The 19,748-nt window shown below is 33.7% G+C and overlaps 1 protein-coding gene across 2 annotated transcripts in view; it reads right to left on the reverse strand.

The window, feature by feature from the left end:
* The window catches only part of Dgk (diacyl glycerol kinase 1), a 529,426-nt gene that overhangs the window by 454,161 nt on the left and 55,517 nt on the right, over positions 1–19,748 (reverse strand). For both annotated transcript variants that reach the window (XM_072522519.1, XM_072522517.1), the window contains exon 3: positions 7,135–7,246. In XM_072522519.1, coding sequence (XP_072378620.1) covers positions 7,135–7,198 — 64 coding nt within the window. In that variant the 5' untranslated portion in view covers positions 7,199–7,246. The remainder of the gene's footprint in view (positions 1–7,134; positions 7,247–19,748) is intronic.

Here is a 19,748-nt window from a genome sequence, read left to right on the forward strand (position 1 = left end):
AAACAAACATTAGCTGCTTCTGTCATTGATGTTTCGGTTTTACTCCATTCTTCTTCCAATGTATCAGACATTAAGATCTTCCTCTAATCTTGCGTTAATCTTATTTTCTAACCTCTTTGCCACTTGTTGGTCGTTAAGTAAGGCCACGTTATATCTCTTTCTGTCTTTAGAAACATTTAGTTTTACAGGTAGATCTTGTTTAAGTTTGGCCATTACCAATATATGATCACTACTGACATCTGCACATCTATAACTTCTGCAATCTCTGATAACGCTGGCATGTTTATTTTCTATTACTATGCGATCGATTTGGTTTTTACTCTGCCCATCTGGGGATATCCACGTTACTTGCATTTAATGTTACAGGTATCAATGTCTTTGTTTTACACAAGTGTAACTCAGAGACCGAAATGACTTTAAGTCGAAGATTTTTTTTTGGAGATACTTGGCATGGAATTGTTAGATCCGCATATACGTCGCAGTACAATAAATTTGCGTCTACCTAGATCTATAAGAGTTCGAATTAGAGAAATTTGTAGCAAAGAAGATGAAATCCCGGTTCCTGTTCAAGATAATGGTCACAAAGGTCGCTGCTTCTATTGTGATAGAAAAAGAAACCCGTCAACCAAACACAGTTATGGAAAATGTGGAAAATGTTTGTGTCTCGAACATGTAAATGTTAAATATAATTGTGTACATTGTTAACAAAACATCGACGACTCTTCCTAAATTTTACAAAAATAAGAAATTTATTGTCAGTGTTAGTAGATTTTTTTTTAATTTTAGAATTAAAAAAATAAATACATATAAGCTTCTTTTACTTCATTTATGAGTGCGGAATTTCATTCGGCACGTTCACCATTATGTCATACCTGCTCAGGTTGACTCCGAAAGGTTAATATGAATTGTACTTTAAAATAAACTTATGGTTATATATTACCGTAGTGTATTACGAAATAAACAATCAAAAATTAATAAAAGAATCGTCAATTCAAAAAAAATATATAAAGTTTCCTTTATTTTTTATGTAAACATAAACTAGCAATAAAATCTATATGGACGATATAACGTTTTATTGTTATGAGTAATATCAAAGTTAAAATGAAAAATATTGATCGCAGATATGCAAATCCACATGAACCAATAAACACAGCAAATTCAATTAGTCATCAAATCTATATTTTAAACCGTCTGTGAAATGTTATAGAATAACTTTGTTTAAGTGTATAAAAGAAAAAACAACAAAACCGTTTGGCAAAAATAATACCACGGCTTTGTTTTATCTTTATAGATAGATACTAACGAGAGAGATTATAGAACAAATCTATTTTCATGTTACTTTACAATCTAAAAAAAGTGGAAATCCGGTTCTACACTAATATCCTAAACTTATTATAACTGACTTGTCAAATGAGCTATAAGAGCAACAATAGGGAGCCATTAAAATCACATGATGTACCTGAAATACCTTGGCAAAAAATTGGTATTGATTTCATGACAGTAGCCTCACAAGATTTTTTAGTTGTGGTTGATTATTTTTCGAAGTTTGCAATTGTTAATAAACTAATGAACAAAACGGCTAGCAGTGTTGTAACACAATTAAAAAATGTGTTTGCTATTAATGGACTGCCTTGTGAAATATTTTCTGATAATGGTCCTCCATTCAGCTCTCATGAATTTTTAAATTTTATCCGTATATATAATATTGAAGTAACAACATCAAGTCCACAATATCCTCGTAGCAATGGCATGGTGGAAAGAACAATACAAACAATAAAAGACTTGTTTTTAAAATCTGTACAAACTAAGAAAGATCCATTTCTAGCTGTATTAGATTATAATACAACTCCAAAACAAAATTTACCTGCTCCTTGTGTGTTGCTAACTGGAAGAAATTTCAGAACCAACTTACCAGTCAGTATGGAATTTCTAAAGCCCAGACATTCTAATAAAAGATATTTTACACAATTGAGAGAAAATCAAAGAAAACAAAAACACTATTATGACAAAGGAACAAATAGGTTACCAGAATTAAAATCAGGACAACAAATTTTACTTCAAGAAAAGAAAAGGAAATGGAACCCTGGAGTGGTTGTGGCAAAGAAAGGATCAAGGGATTACATGGTTAAAATAAATGATACTGATTATAGACGTAATAGACACTATCTTAGACCTGTACGGTCAGAAGCACAGCAACATGCAAATGCAAATTGTGAGCAAGCATATGTGAAAACTAGTCATGAAAATGATATTGTGACTACTGGAAGGACAAGTATGGGAAATATGAGAACAGTTCTTTGTCCAGATGTACCTGATGATACAAGAGACTGTAAAACAAATAAGACTATCAAAGATATTGATGTACCTTCAACATCTAATAGAACATCACCCATCAATGACATTAATGTACCTTCTACATCATACAGTACTTCACCTGGTTTGAAAACCTCCAGAAGTGGTAGAGTCATTCGCCCTCCTGATAGATTTACCTATTGAAATATTTGTGAATTATTGTTTTGTTATTTATGTACTTATGATATATTATGTGAATTAATTTTTGTTTATTTTGTTTTTATTAAAGGGGACGTGTTATGTATGGTTTTCATGTACGGATATACTTGGCAACGTTGCACTTGGCAAACGGAACCTCAAGTGACAGCGGTGACATGACAACCACACATGACAAGGGACTTAGGTTATGGACTACATGTGAACTGAAATAATGTTAATTTATACAATACATATAAAGCTTAATAAATTAATAAAACCTATCGTAAGTAGCTTTATGTTATGTCCAACAGTCCTAAAGAGGAATACATTACACCTAGGATCATCATTGTGCAATGAGATTGGGAAACCACAGAAAACCAATCTCCCCCTGCCCTTGTTAAATTTATTCGACTCTTAAGAAGTGTGTGTAGTGCTCACTTGTGTGGTGTATGTGTTTGGTTTGGGTGTAGTATGTTGGGTGAATTTCTTTGTTTATGAATTGTGTTGGTGTGAGCGTGTTGGTAAAGTGTAATGTGTAAATGATAAGTGTATGTATTTCTGTTTGTGTATATAGGTGACATAGGTGTGCGTGTGTATTAGGTACGGAGATGGGTAAATGTTTGGATTATGCGGTTATTGAAATGGGAGGTGGTGATGGCATATCCATATAGTGAATTGGAAATTTGGTTAATTACTCGGATAGTTGCGCTTCTCTTTTCAGGGAAGACGTTAAATAGGGTCATGGATATGAAGTGGATTAGGGATTTCATATCAGAGGAAAGGTCGTATGAAGGAATTTGTTTTGGAGTATATAGTGGTTGGGTTTGATTGTAGTTGTTGGGAAATATGTTTCGATGTGGGCATCTTGGTGAGAAGGCGGGATGGGGGCCGCTACAGTTCGGGCATTTTGGTTCGGATATCTTGGGGCATGCAGATGACCTGTGATTTTGTTCCGCAATATGGACATGTGTAGGATTTTTCGGGGCATTCGTTATTGAAATGTCCGCTTTTACAACATTTCGAGCAGTATTTCGACCAAATCGGGACGGAGTTGCCAGATCTTGGGATCTCACAATTTAACCGTTCACCCTCGATCTTAATACGTCACGAAAGTGCTTCGGCGAACTTAAGTTCAGAGTTTGTGAAAACTCTGATATAGGAGGTGGGTTGGATGGTGGAGCGGGCTATTATGCGAATCACTTTTGTGTATGGAAATTGAATTTCGGATAGATTTTCCTCGATGTTTTTCAGAGATAGGTTTTTTCCTTTAATAAATTAGTTGTGGCACGAGCTGTGTGACATGTTGAGCCGCCTTGTTGAAACCATAGCTCTTATATATCGTGGTTGTTCAATTGAGGAATGAATGAAAGAGTCAGTATATATGGCTTTATAGCGATCATCATCGATTATATCGTTTTGGTCAGCATCGTTTTTGAAGAAGTACGGGCCAATGATTCCACCAGGCCGAAAAGCATACCAAAGAGTCAGTTTTTCTAAATTTAATGATTTCTCAACATACACTTGAGGATAATATTCACTTCAAATACAGCAGTTTTGTTTTTTGACCAACCATCCAACCAAAAGTGAGCTTCGTCGCTAAACAAAATTCGCTTATGAAAATTGGGATCAACAGCTATCTCGTTTTCGATCCATTCATCGCATCTACGCATTGCTAGATGATCGCGTAGCTTCAATCCTGCACGAGTTGGATTTTTTAAGCACGTAAATCAAGATCTTTTTACAAAATCTTCCATAAAGGGGATGAACACATATCTATGCACGATGATGGATAGACTGATTCGGGTATTCCTCGATACTACGCTCTACAGCAGGGTTTCTTAATCTTCTTGATAAATGGAATTTTAGTAGTCATTTTTATTGTGGAACCCCTAGTTTGTCTCAATCTCTCTCTTTAATCGAGTCCTGACCCCCCGGGAGGGAGTGTAGTGGCTGACGTGATGTCGTGTATTGTCCGTCTCCAAAGATCTCAGTCTCTGGTCATTTCTTTTAATTCATGCATAGTGTCTTTTGCATATTCCTGTAATTTGATCGATCCATCTTGTTGGGGATCTTCCTCGCTATTTGGGTCTTCCACCTTTTCTTGCATAATGAGTCTTTCCATGTTTTCTGTGTTTGCTCTCAAACATGTTCAAAGTACTTTAATTGTTGGAGATGTACTTTACTGGAAAGTCTTTGGCTAAATTTTAGCTCTCTTAAAATTGAATTATTTATTCTGCGGTCGGTCCAATCCAAGGAATTCGTAATATTCGTTTCCCACAGAACATTTCAGTGGCGTCTATCTTTCTTCTTTATCATTGTCTCAGGGTCCAGGATCCACATCCGTAGGTCAGTATTGGGAATATTAAACAGTTGATCAACCTCATCTGTAGATTAATTATACGCTACAAAAATGACAATTATTTCAAAAAATATTTATTTTCTTCAAAAAGTAATTAATTAACATAAAATTTCTTAAAATAACTTAAATTTACATTTACAGGACTTATAAATTTTAATTTTAAGGGGATAAGTGACATTGCTTTTTATTACCACAAATATACTTAATATTAAGCTTAATTGATGAAAATTGAATTCTTATGTCAGGTTCGGCATTAAGCCTGTTCCGGTATTTCGTTTTTGTCGACAAATAAGCTAAGAACCCCGTTTCGCACATATATGTGGTTACAAATAGTAAAAGCACCAACACTGCCTTTTGCGACAATTGAGGATATTCATCTTTTATACTGCACCAGAATTCCGTTAATGGCATTAATTTAAATTTATTTTGCAATGATGAATCAGATGTCATTTCAATAAAAGTTTCGAATTCTCCCGTTGACATGGTGGAAGGTCGTGCATTAAAAATAAATGGGTTTTTGTCCACAATTCTGTTTGATATTTAATCTGCTGTTCTTTTGCAAAATACTTATCAAAAGCTTCACTCGATCCTTTCAGATGTTGAATAATTTCTTCAATAAATGCCTCTGGAATTTCAACCCCTTCTTCTTTTAAAAAGCCTTTTATTGTTGGGAAACAATAGAACTCGTTGGAACGCATACATATTGTCCAAAAATCAATTTTTTTCTTGAAAGCAAGAATTTTTTCGTGGGCAATAAATAAATTTACTTGTTTGCCCTGGAGGGTTAAATTAAGTTCAGTTATTTTTGCAAAAATGCCGCTTAAATAGGCAATTTTAAGTACCCAATTAGTATCGAATAATCGACATTTCAGTTCAAAATTGTGTTCTAAAAAAAGCACGCACTTCATCCCTTAACTCAAGAAAACGGGTTAGTATATTTTCTCGAGATAACCATCTGACTTCAGTATGTAAAAGAAGAGATGTATGTACACTTCCAATCTCCTCACAGAGTATTTTAAATAAACGATTATAACTGGGGAATAATTTTTTAGCAGCAAGTGCCTGCCTCTAGATCATGCAGTGACTACTAGAACAGTATTTAGCTAAATTTTTAATAAGCTGTACAGTCCCATTAATTACGTCACTCATGGCCTTTGCTCCATCGGTACAGATATCAACACAGTTGCCCCATGGTATTTTATTTTCTTCAAGAAAAATTTTTAAAATACCAAATATTTCGACTCCAGTAGTACGTGTTGGTAGAGATTTACATAAAAGAAGATCTCCCAATAATTCGTTTTCGTGCTGATATCTAACGATTACAATTAATATTGCGAGTCCAGCTACATCGGTTGATTCATCCATTTGTAACGAAAATTTGCATGATTTGAAGCGAAAAGTAAGTTCATTCTTAATAGTGGCTGCTAAATCTCTAATGCGCTGAGCTACCATGTCATTTGAAAGTGGAATCTTTTAAAGTCATTTCTTTTAAAGATTTTTCACATAACACACATTTTACCATCTCCATACATGAAGGTTTAATAATATTTTCCGCAATTGAGTATGCTTCAACGCTTCTGACTAAGAAAGAAGCTTCAGTTGCTTTTTCGTTTCACTTCGGAAATCGTTGAACGATTTCCGAAGTGGAAATTGAAACGTCAATAAACGTATTTTAACCTTTAATTGTGGCTTATTCCCATTTAAATAGTAATTAAATTGGTTGGAAGTATTACAGGAAATACGCTGAGAGATCGAAAGAGAAGTGAAGGCATTAGAAGAAAATGTAATACAGTGTATAAATGAATGGACACAAAATAGAAAAAAAGAATGGAATAACTATAGCAGCAGAATAGAGGAGACCCGTGTCGTCAAAATAGCAAGAGATAAGTCACCAATCGCCAGAAGTATTGGACGACCTCGCAAAAGATGGAGTGACAACCTTCCATAGAGGTATTAATCCGCCAATAAACAAGCAGAATTGCTTATAAAGAAGAAGAAGAAGAAGAAATTGTAATAGGTAAATGTTTTTCAAGGTAATTGAAAAGTATTTTCTTCGCATCTTCACGCCATCCCTTCATCTTAATCCTGGTTTACCTCTTTGGCCAATATCCTCGAGTTTCACCATTTGAATATGTCTTGCGGCTTAGCTTATAATTGCTTTGGTTAGATTATCTTTTTTGCGAAGTTTAAGGCTTTATTCTCTAACAGTAATTAAAATGTGTGAGAGTAAGTGATTAATTTAGATAAATAATGTAGAAAACATACAGTAGTAAAATGGTACTTACATGCTGCTAAATCTTGTAGCTGTTGAAATTCTTGTGGGGATAATTTATCCCATTGTAAAGTCATTTTCAGAAAACGGAAGACAAATTAGCTTATAAATGCTCGTAGGCTCATCTGCAAAAAAAGAAAAAATAGTATTATTACCACACTTCAAATTCGTATATCATGTAACTAAAACATAGAAAACTGCTCTTCTTGATAAAAACATATTTTTTAGAGATCTTTCAATATGTTTACTATGATTTAAATAGAAGAAAATTTTTTAGACACGATAGAAGAGCAATAGTAGAACACAACAACAATTTTAAGAATCAAACAAAATCATAATAAGAAGAGTATAAGTATCGAGGCATATCCTAGATGAAAAATTCTTATATTCCAGCCATATTAAGTATGTAAAACAAAAGTGCGAGCGTGGAATTAACCTTCTGCGTTTCGTTTCCAAAAAAAAGATGGGGTGCAGATTAACATGTCTCTTTGTTTTATAGATCCTGTATATCATCCATTCTGGATTATGGTTGTATTTTGTACGTTTCAACATGCAAAACAAATCTATTAACACGTGACAGAATACAATTTAAATCAATAAAAATGTCTTCACCAAACCAAGCAGTTCTAGCAGAAGCCCAAAAACCATCTTTACACATACGTCGGCAAATGTTAGCCAACAAACGTCTAATAACATACAGATCGTTTAAAACAAATACGGTTCACAAAATAGGTTTATTTTTACAGAAAATTTAACAAATTCTTACTGGGGAATAAAAAATTCTCCTCCTCTTGCAGAATCTTTTATTAATACGAATTCATTTCAATCTTAATACGATACGATACGATAATATCTTACGATAATTCAAAAATATCTAAAATTTCTGAATGTTGTTTAATTTTTAAAGCCGAGGCTGCTGCTATACAGAAGGCACTAACTTGGTGTGTTACTAAGTATTGTGAGAACATCGTAATAGTATCAGATTCTCAGGCAGTATTACAAGCTATTCGTAAAACTCTTATACATATATTTGTCCTTTCAAAGGATCCTAAAATCTCTCATTTGACCACATCGAAGACCGAGCCAATGAAAAAAGTTGTAAAGTCGACGATGTGTAAAGACACATCTAGAGTAGTAGCACTACTGATATTATGATGATGATGATAAATCACATGTTATTATAATTAATTTTGCTTCTGTTACGATAGATAATGACGCATCATATGACTCAAAAGTGTAAACATATTTATTACTAATATCTTTTCTATTCAAGTATTATCTAGATCATACACCAGCCGGCAGAGACCGCAGGTAATATCCGATGGGTCCCCTCCGATAAAAAACCAGCCTGAGGTCCCGTTCATTCGAGGCAATTCAGGTCAACACCGCTGCGATCGGTCTTCTCAAATGTTCGAACCAATTCAAGTCTGCTTCTAGGGGATTCCGGAACTAACGGCATTTTATATTTAAAGAAGGAATTTTGTTGTAAACAGTTAGTTAGGTTTTGAACATCGCGTCGAGTTTTTAAAATGTAACGCACGTAGATAAATTATATAATTATAAGTGTAAAAATAAATTAGTTATATTGTACAAATAAAGACTTTAAATAAACTTGTAAGTGTTATAAGTGTAGAACCTTTGATAATAAATAAAAACAATACATTAGATTAATAAAAAAATACTACACTTCTTTAAATTTACCCCATAGAATATAATTTATTTAACTGTATTATTGTTATTAAGCCAATCAGTCCCTGGTGTTCTCGGCAGACCTTTATCGGATAAGCTGGCAACAGCGAAGCGCAACTTCCATTTAAAATACATGTTAATAAGCTTGTTTCATTGCCAACTCATTATGCAAAATATCTATAGTTTCAATAGATTGTAAACAAAGACTGAAGTGACATATCGACTTAAAATCTTGTTTATACAATGGATAAATGGCTTTAATGCAGTTCCACTACAGCTATTGCTCCGTGAAAATTTTAACCAGTCATATATGTTATGTTCGTTTCTCGCGAGGACAGTGCAATAAAAAGTTTTGTTACTGTACTTTACAGAAATGTGTGTTCACTGCGTAGTAAAAAACGTTTTATTATACTATTCTAGCGATAAACGAAAATACCTGTATTGTTCGTGACCATTTACAAAAGTGGTATGGGACAGACTGGTAAATTTTATGTGGAATTGGGATTGCATCAGGATCAGTGCTTAGTCCTTATTTATTCTCATTAGTGTCGGATAAGGTAATAGGAAAACTGCAGGATAACACTCCCTGGTGCTTAATGTATGCTGATGAATTAGTGTTAGTGGGAAATACTCAAAGGGATTTAAAACAAAACTCGAACAACACTTTTAATTTTTTTTTAACTCAACATTTTTTTTAAACAGCCCATATTCCCATTATTGTTAATTTATTATAATGTAATCTCTTTTCATTCAAAGCATTTATTGTTGATCTTATCATATGAATTCGTACTACAATAATCTTATAATATTCTTAATAAAACCTTAAAGCAAATATTTAAAAAAATGTTTTAAAATATTTTTCCTAGAGTTTCTTAATTATTCTCTACTTAAAACCAGGGCAATTAGCTGGAGGCAAGCGACCAAGCTTCAAAGTCTAAGTTGAGATTAAAAATTAATTGGTGATTTGAAAATGCCTTAATTGGAATAGAGGTACTGGATAGAGGTAAAAGAATCAATTAAGCCTGGGAATAACTTTTAAGGATAGAACCTATGTTTTTATATTTAATTAATGTTGAAAAGCTTTTTTGTGTAGTGACTAAGGAGGAAACTAAAAAATATAATAAATATGTATGTATAGACGGTTGCGTTTCAATTCAATTCGAGTCTCTCCCCATTCTCTTAAACGTGAACGTACAGAAATATAACTATATTTTTAATTTTTTTACCACTTTTGGGTCTTATGCATGAAATGATTACATTATAGCAATTTAAAAATGTCGCATAATCCATAAAAATATTCAAACTGCACATATTACAATGCGAATGAAAATCGGTAGAAAAAACTTATTATGCTACCACAATAAACTGCGTAAAAGTTGTCGTATCGTATATATATATATATATATATATATATATATATATATATATATATATATATATATATATATATATATATATATATATATATATATATATGTTCGGATAAGTTTCCGCGGTCAGATGAATGAAAATTACTGAGTTCTCGGGAAGAACCGCGTTGAGAATTTAAAACTCGACGTTTCGGCACCCATTTTGGAGCCATTATCAAGAGGGATACGGTTCGGTTCGAGTTCGGGGTCTCAATCTGCCTACTCCCCTCACTCGATACGTACCAGTATCGTGTTCTATATTGCAAGAACTGTCTCTCGGCACTGAGGTCTCAATCTGCCTACTCCCCAGTGTCGAGTGACAACCGGTCTTACCCTGTGTGGCTGCTTTTATACTCGCTGTATGCGCGGGAACGGTATGCGCTGACGTGTTCTGAACTGACGTGGCCTGAGCGGTGTGGGCGGGAGGTCGCTGAAGAAGGGGTCGCCATGTTGCCGGCAATCGTTTCGCGTCATCGCGCGTGTTCAAGCTGTGAGGCCGTTTTTCGATTTCGATAGCTTCACGAATGATTCTCGCTTTTAATGAGCGGATGGGAGCGATGGTTTTGGATTAAAAAAATGAAAAAACTTACGAAACTGGACATTCAGAGTTAACGTTGTATAAAATACAGATAACGTTGTATAGAATACGTTGGTACAGGAAACCAATGGCCTCTAATAGGTTTCTCAACTACCACTCTTGTCATCCCTTTAAATATAAATTAAACCTTATTAAAGCTTTAAGCTGCAGGCTAAATAGACTGATACATCCGATTAATCGAAGGGAATCCTTTCAATTACTTAAAAATATTCTGATTGAGAATTCCTATCCATCCTCCCTTATTAATAAATACCTTTATACTCAAAGTTATGGTTCTTCTTTAAATGACATACCCAATGGTGACCAACTTAGAACAATATCAAATAATTCAATTAATAACACTGTTCTGCCTAATACTGTACTTGGAAATCAAACTACCCATTACTCATCTTTACCTTATTTTCCTCAAGTTACTGAGAAACTCGTTAAACTGTACAAACATAACAACGTACCGGTTAAAATTGCTATTAAGAATGCTAAGACTGTCAGGAATTTGTTTTCTAAAACTAAAACACCTCTGTCCCTTCTGGAACAAGTTAATGTAATATATCATATACCTTGTGCTGAGTGTGACTCATGTTACATCGGTCAGACAGGGAGATCACTGAGAGGGCGTCTCACGACTCACCGCAGTGATATTAATTTATCTAAGCATACTTGTGCTCTTGCCCAACATGCTATCAACACTAAGCACGAAGTAAACTTTAATGAAGTTAAAATTCTTGGCACTGAACGCAATCTCGTAAAAAGACAGTTTTTAGAAATGTGTTCAATATTAAAACATCCTAATACCCTTAATAAGAGAACCGACATTAGTAATTTGAGTCAAATTTATCATGCATTGATTTTACAGAATTAGGCTTGATATGTTGTTTACTTAAATTTTGTCCCACATTGGGGTTTTGTTATTACATTTTCATATAATAAATTTAAATAAAAATAAAATAAAATAAATTATTCCTTCCTTAACTTAGTTTTATCAACTTATATTTTATTAATATTTGTCAATATCACTTTTACATAATTAAGTAATTGTTCTTTTTGATAAACTTGTTTGATAAAATTAAACTGAAATTGATTCATAGAATCTTTCTCATTACGGTCCTAAATGTTTGAACCTTTGGACTGTGGAAGTTGTATTAATCTTCACCTGTTAGCTGGCTAACTAGTGACGTCATAATATTATAATATATGATATTTTGGATTGACTTCGCATGCTTTGTTCTTTGTTGACAGATCAATCACTGTTGGGGTGAGTGGTGATTTTAACCACCTTTTCCTTTCATTGTTTGGTTTTTTAACGACAAGCTGTCAACCAAATTTATCACAAATTTTGAATATACCGCCTTATATATAGAAGTTGGTAGGTTGCCTTGCTGTTTATGTCACTCTGACCTCAAGGCCATCTATTTTCACGTGTTTTCGTGGGTGTTAAACTTGTAAATTCATTTATCGGCGAGTCTCAGTAAGCTAAAGACTGGTAACTTCATTTTATCTTATTACTATTATTCTAAATAACTTATAATGTTACCTAAAGTTAAAATTAAAATCTAATTTATTAAATAAATTTGTTGGAAGTGCATTCGTATGATCTTTTTAGTTCTTTACACTTTAAAATAAACCTTAATGTTTTTTACTTAAGTTTTTATAATAACTTTTTAATACATGTATTTTTATCACATGTTCTTTTTCTGTGCTAATTTTGTTAAATTGCAAACTATACCTAGTTTCAATTAATTATTTTATACAACGTTAACTCTGAATGTCCAGTTTCGTAAGTTTTTTCATTTTTTTAACATCATTGACTGCTACATGTCCTTGTAAGGTAACACACTTTTGTTGTAACTTCTCTATGGATGTTTGGTTTCATATTGTTCTTTTTAGATGAACTGATGATGCTTTCTGAGCAGAAAGCGAAACGTCTTCAATAAATAGATGAAGTAGCCACCTTCTTTGTCTTTTATTTCTCCACTTTAACCGAAAAACCCACCACTCTTCGAGTGTACCTTAGTTTATATATATATATATATATATATATATATATATATATATATATATATATATATATATATATATATATATATATACGACATTGGTCGCGAGAAAGCCACCTTACTTCCGTATGAAGGAGTAAAGACGAATGTATATTGCCTATGTCATCGCACATTACTCTAAACAGCCTTGTATGTAGTGATCGTGATTTGATAAAATTAATTATATTAACGTTTTCGTCCAAGACTACTTTTAAGGAAGACAAAATTTTTTTCACAGCGAGGCTATGGCGGTGGAGGATACAGTGGCTACTGCTGAATTCCTTGGCTAGATTATGATTACAAATCAAGTATTATTCCAATGATCAACAAAAGCCAAATATAAAACACTGTTTGGATTATCTATAATATTCATAAATCGGATAATGAATATTGTTTAATAATCTTTCAGATTTAGATTAGTTCGCATTGAAATTAACCAAATGCTCTACATATTTAGCAACATCATAAATCCCTCTTAACGAAATAGTTTAGAACTTAATAAGCCCTTTAAACCGCTTTAAAATTTTAATGTAGCCTTGAATAAACCAAATTGAAGTAGTTTTGGATATTACCGCTCGTCGAGAGGACCAATTACCGCTTCCTCCCCCATTCAGCCGGGATCGCCTTACGAACATCCACGGCGGAGTTCCTATGATCTTGGAACGCTTATCATAACCGAGTTAATAAGTTTCGACTCAATTAGCATGTAACCCCTACGTTAAAAGATTCTGTGCACTGATTTGCTTCATTAAATTCATATTAAGTGGTAATGGAAGAAGTACGCGGATTTTAGCGAATGATTTGTTTTTGTAGTATGTACGACATCGTACGTAATAGAAAATAAGCAGTTCTTAAAAAACATTAAAATACATATAATAAAGAAATATGCAAAAATGTCATATCAAGATTTGTTAAAGAATGTTAAATAAAACAACATTTGCCTCTAAAACAGTTTGAGAAGAAGTAACAACCTAAAAATAAGTAATTTTTCTTCTCTTCTACGCTCTCGTGTGATGGTCAAATCTTTAATACCACATTAGTCCAGGAGCCTACACTAAATTTCCCACTTATTAAAGATTTGACAAGTATAAAAACAAATAGACTTTATACAAATTAACAAATTCATAGTTTAAATTGGCAAATCCAACATATTTATTTAATAAATCTTTAAAAAAAATGTCTCTGACAAAGCTTTGGTAAACAAATCAGCTAATTGATTGCTTGAATTTACATAGATTATACAAATATTCTTGTTGTCATACTCATCTCGAACAAAGTGAACCTTATTATCAATATGTTTTGTGCTATGAAATTATTTTGCTTGTGTAAGCTTAATTGCAGATTGATTATCTGCATATTGTAGATTTTCTTGAGTCTCGACAGCCAGCATAGTCTGCATCCGTGTAGCCTATTAAGTCAATTGGTATAGTTTCGCTGTACATAATTGTATAATGAGCAGTAATCTGGGTGACTGGTGGTTACTAGAAAGATTAATGAGCCAACAGCCTCACGATACGGTAAATATTTATTACAATTTAAAGTATTTCCTTTAGACAAAGGTAGGTTGGGCTCTGCAGGAATCTTTAACATTAGTCATATTAAATTTACTAAGTACTTTTTCTATATAATTATCTTCATAAAAAGAGACTGTACCCACACTACGATCTTGTTCAATCTGAAGTTTAACAAAATGTCTTCTTCTTCTTCTTTTTGTATAGGCATGACTCTATCTGTTTTTCAATGTGCCTCCAGTAAGTTGTCGTTCGTCTTCCTATTGGGGAACCGTCTCTCACCGTCTTTACAACTCTATTTGTTGTCATTCAGCTTATATGACCGTTTCATTCTACTCTTCTATTTCTTACTCAATTCTTTATGTTCTCCACCTTGCATCTACGTATGTACTTCTAGTTCTGTCCCATAGTGTCTTACCATAAATTTTTCATCTCTGCTGTTTCTAACATCCTTGTTGTCCTCTGTGTGTTTTGTAAATTATGCCTTTCGTTCCTTTCTTGATATTTTTATTTCTCCATATTGTTTCATTCAGGCAGCCTGCGGCTCTGTTTGCTCTATTCACTTGATCTTCCACTTCAGTTTCGAGCTTTCCGTAGCTAGATAATGTGATGCCTAGATATTTAAATTCCATCACTTGCTCTATTATCTGACCTTCCAGCTCTAATTTACATCTTAGTAAATTTGCTGTTGTAACCATGCATTTTGTCTTTTTTGGGGAAATTTACATGTTAAATTTACTGGCGGTTATATTAGGTTGGTGCAGCATACGTTGTAAATCATCTTCACTTTGAGGGAGTAGTATTGCGTCGTCTGCATAGCAGATTATTTTAAGTTGTTTTTCTCCCATTTGGTATTCTTTTTTAATCCGTACTTTTTTTATTATTTCATCCACAATCAAGTTGAACAACAGAGGACTCAGAGAGTTTTCCTGTCTTATCTCATTGTCAGTTTCAATAGGGTCGGTTAGTTCTTCTTCTACTTTTACTTTTAAAAACAAAAAGAGAAATCAAACGATTTCTACCTAGCGAAACCGAATTCAAATTTTTCCCACTATGCTTTCTAAAACTTACTCGGCAAGGGGATCTAAAATTGCATTCCACATGCCGTTCATCATGGTCAAAATTCGTAGTGAATTCAGTTAGTAATAAAACATAATGACGGTATTAGATTTTTGTTTTGATACAGAGCAGCGACAGCCGCTTATACGTATTTCGACCTCTTTAGGTCTCCTCAGAGCGGTATAGCCACTACTCTCAACACAATAAAACTTTTACTTTTATTGTGTTGTTTGGTAGATATTTTCGATCGTTTTGATTATTCCTAGAGGTATCTCTCTTGCATACAGTAAGTGGATAACGTCTTTTAATTTGACCCGGTCAAATGCCTTCTTAAGGTCCACGAAACATAGATATGCCGGTTTGTTGTATTACAATGATTTCTCTTGCACTTGCCCCATTATAAATATAGCGTCGGTGCATGATCTTCCCGACCTAAAACCTTGTTCTTCTGCTAGTGTTATAATTTCATTCAGTTTATTTGTTATCACTTTGGTTGTTAATTTTAGTGTTGTGTTTAATAAATTAAGTCCTCTGTAATTTTCCGGATCCGAAAACTTAAGCCTGTTGGCATATTACCTCCTCATTTATTTTACACCAAATATTATATGCTAAATCTCACTAGTATTCTTTGAAAATTCAAAGATCTACAAATGTAGTTATTAGGAAGAGTCAAATGATCGTTAAAATAGTTTTGAATTTCCTCCCCATAACGGCATGTAGTGTTTGTCGCATGTTTAAATATACTTCATACATATTACTGCATTATTTCATTAGATAAGCGTTCCCCTTTCAGTTTAATTATCTAGGCAACTAGAATGCTATTGGGAGTCGTTTTACTTTATTACAATATTGATTGTCATACTTTAGCTAATAAGCTCATGGGAATCAGATAAATGTTATTAAAATTTTGATTATCTAATTCCATCGGTATTTCATTATTTAATTAGATATATTAAGGTAAATATTTACTAGCTAATTTGGTTTTCGCTTGGTATGACTTTGATCGCCCTGACGGAGAAAAATATCTACGATGCGATTAAAAGCGTGCAGTTAAAAATATTAGTACTTTTTAATGTTTTAGAGAATAAAATTTTATGAACAATTACGTAAAGAAACTTAGAGTGAAGTTAAAAAACTGTAGTGTAAAATGATATATATTTAATTTAATTTTTTTTTAACTTAAGTGCCTTAACAACTAAGGCCATTGGTATGGTACAGTTAATTTATCTTAGAAATTACATAATAAGTAATAAATTGTATTAAAAAGATTAGTGTCTTTAAGAAACTGTAGTACTTTGATGTATTCACTTGGAGAGTTAAGAATATCTGCAAGCGATGTCTTCAAGTTATTTTTCCGAGCCTGGCTGGCGTACTGTTGGCAGTACGTTAATATATGGTTTACGGTAAGGGCGCAATTGCACTGTTGACATGTTGAACGTTCATCGGTGGATATTAAGTTGCCATGTGTCAATCTTGTATAGCCGATTCATAGTCTTTATATTATCTGTGATTCGTTGCGAGGTTTGTAACATTTGGCCGGGTCGGGTAATTTTAGGTTGAATTCTGCGTAGAGCTGAATCACAGTTATTCCAACGAGCTTGTCAAGATTCTAGTATTGACTTTTTAAACTTAGCAAGGTCTTTCCTCAGTTGGATCGTTCTTTGGCTAATTGATGAAGTAACCGCTTCTTTAGCATGGCGATCTGTTTCTCAAGTGTGAAGACTCCTACTCCGCAAGAATTTTTGGAAGCATCAGTGTAAAAAACTAAACCAAAAGGTATTGGGTCTAGTATTTCTATGAAGGCTTCCTTTATAATAGGGGTGTGTCATATTCGTTGTAAATGGTAAGGGAGGTCTTAAATAAAGGGAGGTGTTTGGTCCAGGGAAGGGTGACTGAAGAAGGATTGGCAGGGTGAGGGACAGATCTGTGTTCTTTAATAGACGGACCAGTAATAGTGGAAAAGGCTCTATAATTGTGCGAGAGAGGTTGCTAATGGAGTAATCAGGTACCAAAATGGTAAATGGAGTTGGAAGGATTACTTGATGTAGTGGTTGCATATGATAGAAGCAGATGTCTTCTAAGGGATAGAGGGGCTCGTACTTTCGCAGTAAGGACTTTCCTGTAAGCTGGAGCGAAAAGCTCCGAAGCATAGTCGTAGAGCAGTATTTTGGATTAAATCTAATAGTTTCAGAGGTCAGATTTGAAGACGGACATGTAAATAAACATCAGTAATCCATTTTAAATCGTATTAGAGCTCTGTAGACTGTAATTTTATAATCTATGCAACGAGGTACCTAATTAAAAAAAAAACATTAATTTTCGCTAATTACAAAAGTTATTAATAATTTTCAAAAAATCGACTTTTGAAGCTATTTTTGTAAGAATTCAGCAAAAATTAATAAAAATAACTTTACAAATCCTTATTTTAAACGATTTTCTATGCTGTTTTTCTATTATTACTATTGTCTTATGCGGTCTTCACCATTAATATTTAAAATCAAATAGCGTTCTTACAACACCCAACAAGAAGCGAAACGAAGGGTTTCTTCCCAATCCAAATTTCTTTCTGCATGTGCGAATCTGCCAAGTTCTAAATAGTTTTATCTGTCAGCCTATAGAGAAGGCTACAGAGAAGGTGTTGTTTTGTGTGTGTGTGAGTGTGTGTGTGTGTGTGTGTGTGTGTGTGTGTGTGTGTGTGTGTGTGTTGTTTAATAGTAAAAAAGAGAATAATATAATAATAATTATAATAATAATAATAATGTTACTGTAATGTAAGCTGTGTTACTTTCGACTTCCAGATGCGTACGAAAATTTTTGGGAGATACACCGACATGCCAAGTCACCTAGGACTCGATAACATGGAAAGAGTCCCACCAGAGCTCAATCCTTTTGATACCGTAGGTATCTGGGATGAGTGAATTTTCCCCTTAGAGAGAGTGTGAGCCGTATGGCTAAATCTGGATAATAATAACAACAACACTAATTGATGTGGCGATACCCAACAACAATAATCTTCGTGTTAAACAAAACGAAAAGATCGCCAAGTACAGGGATCTGGAAATTCAAATACGAAGACAGTGGAGAATGGAAAGTACCCAGACAATATCTATTATTCTCTCTACTACTGGAGTCATTCCGAAAAACCTCCTAGAAAACATAAGAAAGCTAGGTCTGAATGAACATCTCTACAAGACCATGCAGAAAGCTGTACTTCTCTCAACGTCCAGATGTGTACGAAAATTTTTGGGAGATACTCCAGCATACCAAGTCACCTAGGGCTCGATAACACGGAAAGAGTCCCATCAGAGCTCAATCCTTTTGATTCCGTAGGTATCTGGGATGAGTGAATTTTCCCCTTAGAGGGAGTGAGAGCCGTATGGCTAAATGTGGGATAATAATAATATATGAATACATATTTTTGTAATACACTTATTGTGATGACAATACGAAAAGGAAGGTTTTATTGTGTTGTTCGTGGGTGCCACGTTTAATAATTACTTTGTTGCTCAGTATAACTACTCGTATAATTTTACTACTGTATTGAACGACTTCCTCATTACTTTCCTTAGTGTACTAAGTAGTGCAACTGTCATTCTCCCTCCGAAATTTCTGTCCTACGAATATCAAAGGTACTGACAAAGCTTTCACTTCTTGTTGGGTGGTGTATTCTGCGGTTCTTACGTTGTTTGTACAGAGATGGGTGCTTTAAGATTCGGCAAAATAACGCAAAAGATAGAAAACATAATAGGTTGTGAAATAAAAAGAGATGAAATGAGTAGAGATGGAAAATTATCGATAGAAACCTCACGTAGAGGTTTCTCTACTTCTGAAGTCTCACATCATAGTAACAAATTATTATTAATCAATGATTTTATTTTGGATTAAAAAATTACTACTAATTAAACTGTTTTTATTTACATTTCCTTTATTGCTTTCAATCAGTTTTTACTTATTGTTGTTCGTTACTCTTTCTAGTGTAGATTTTCCAGCTGAACGTCTCCAGAAATCCATTTCCGTTGCCTCAAGTTTTCTCTTGTATCTTTCCTTTATTTGCCATAATTCACTAATGTAGGTAATTATACTTTTATTGATTGTGTTATATATCTTGTGCTTGTTATTATTAGAGATTGATTGATCCCAAAGGATTCTATTGAGAAGGGAAATTGCTTTTCTTGCTTGGTTGTTTTTCTCCTCAATTGTATCGTCTACGCTGCCTTCTTTTGTAATGATCATACCTGAATATTTATATGTGTTGCAATGTTTGATAACTTCCCCATCTTCCAATATGAGGTCCTGTTGTTTCCCGCCGATACACATATACTCGGTTT

Source organism: Diabrotica undecimpunctata, chromosome 2, assembly GCF_040954645.1.
Source record: "Diabrotica undecimpunctata isolate CICGRU chromosome 2, icDiaUnde3, whole genome shotgun sequence".
NCBI classification, from domain to species: Eukaryota; Metazoa; Arthropoda; class Insecta; order Coleoptera; family Chrysomelidae; genus Diabrotica; species Diabrotica undecimpunctata.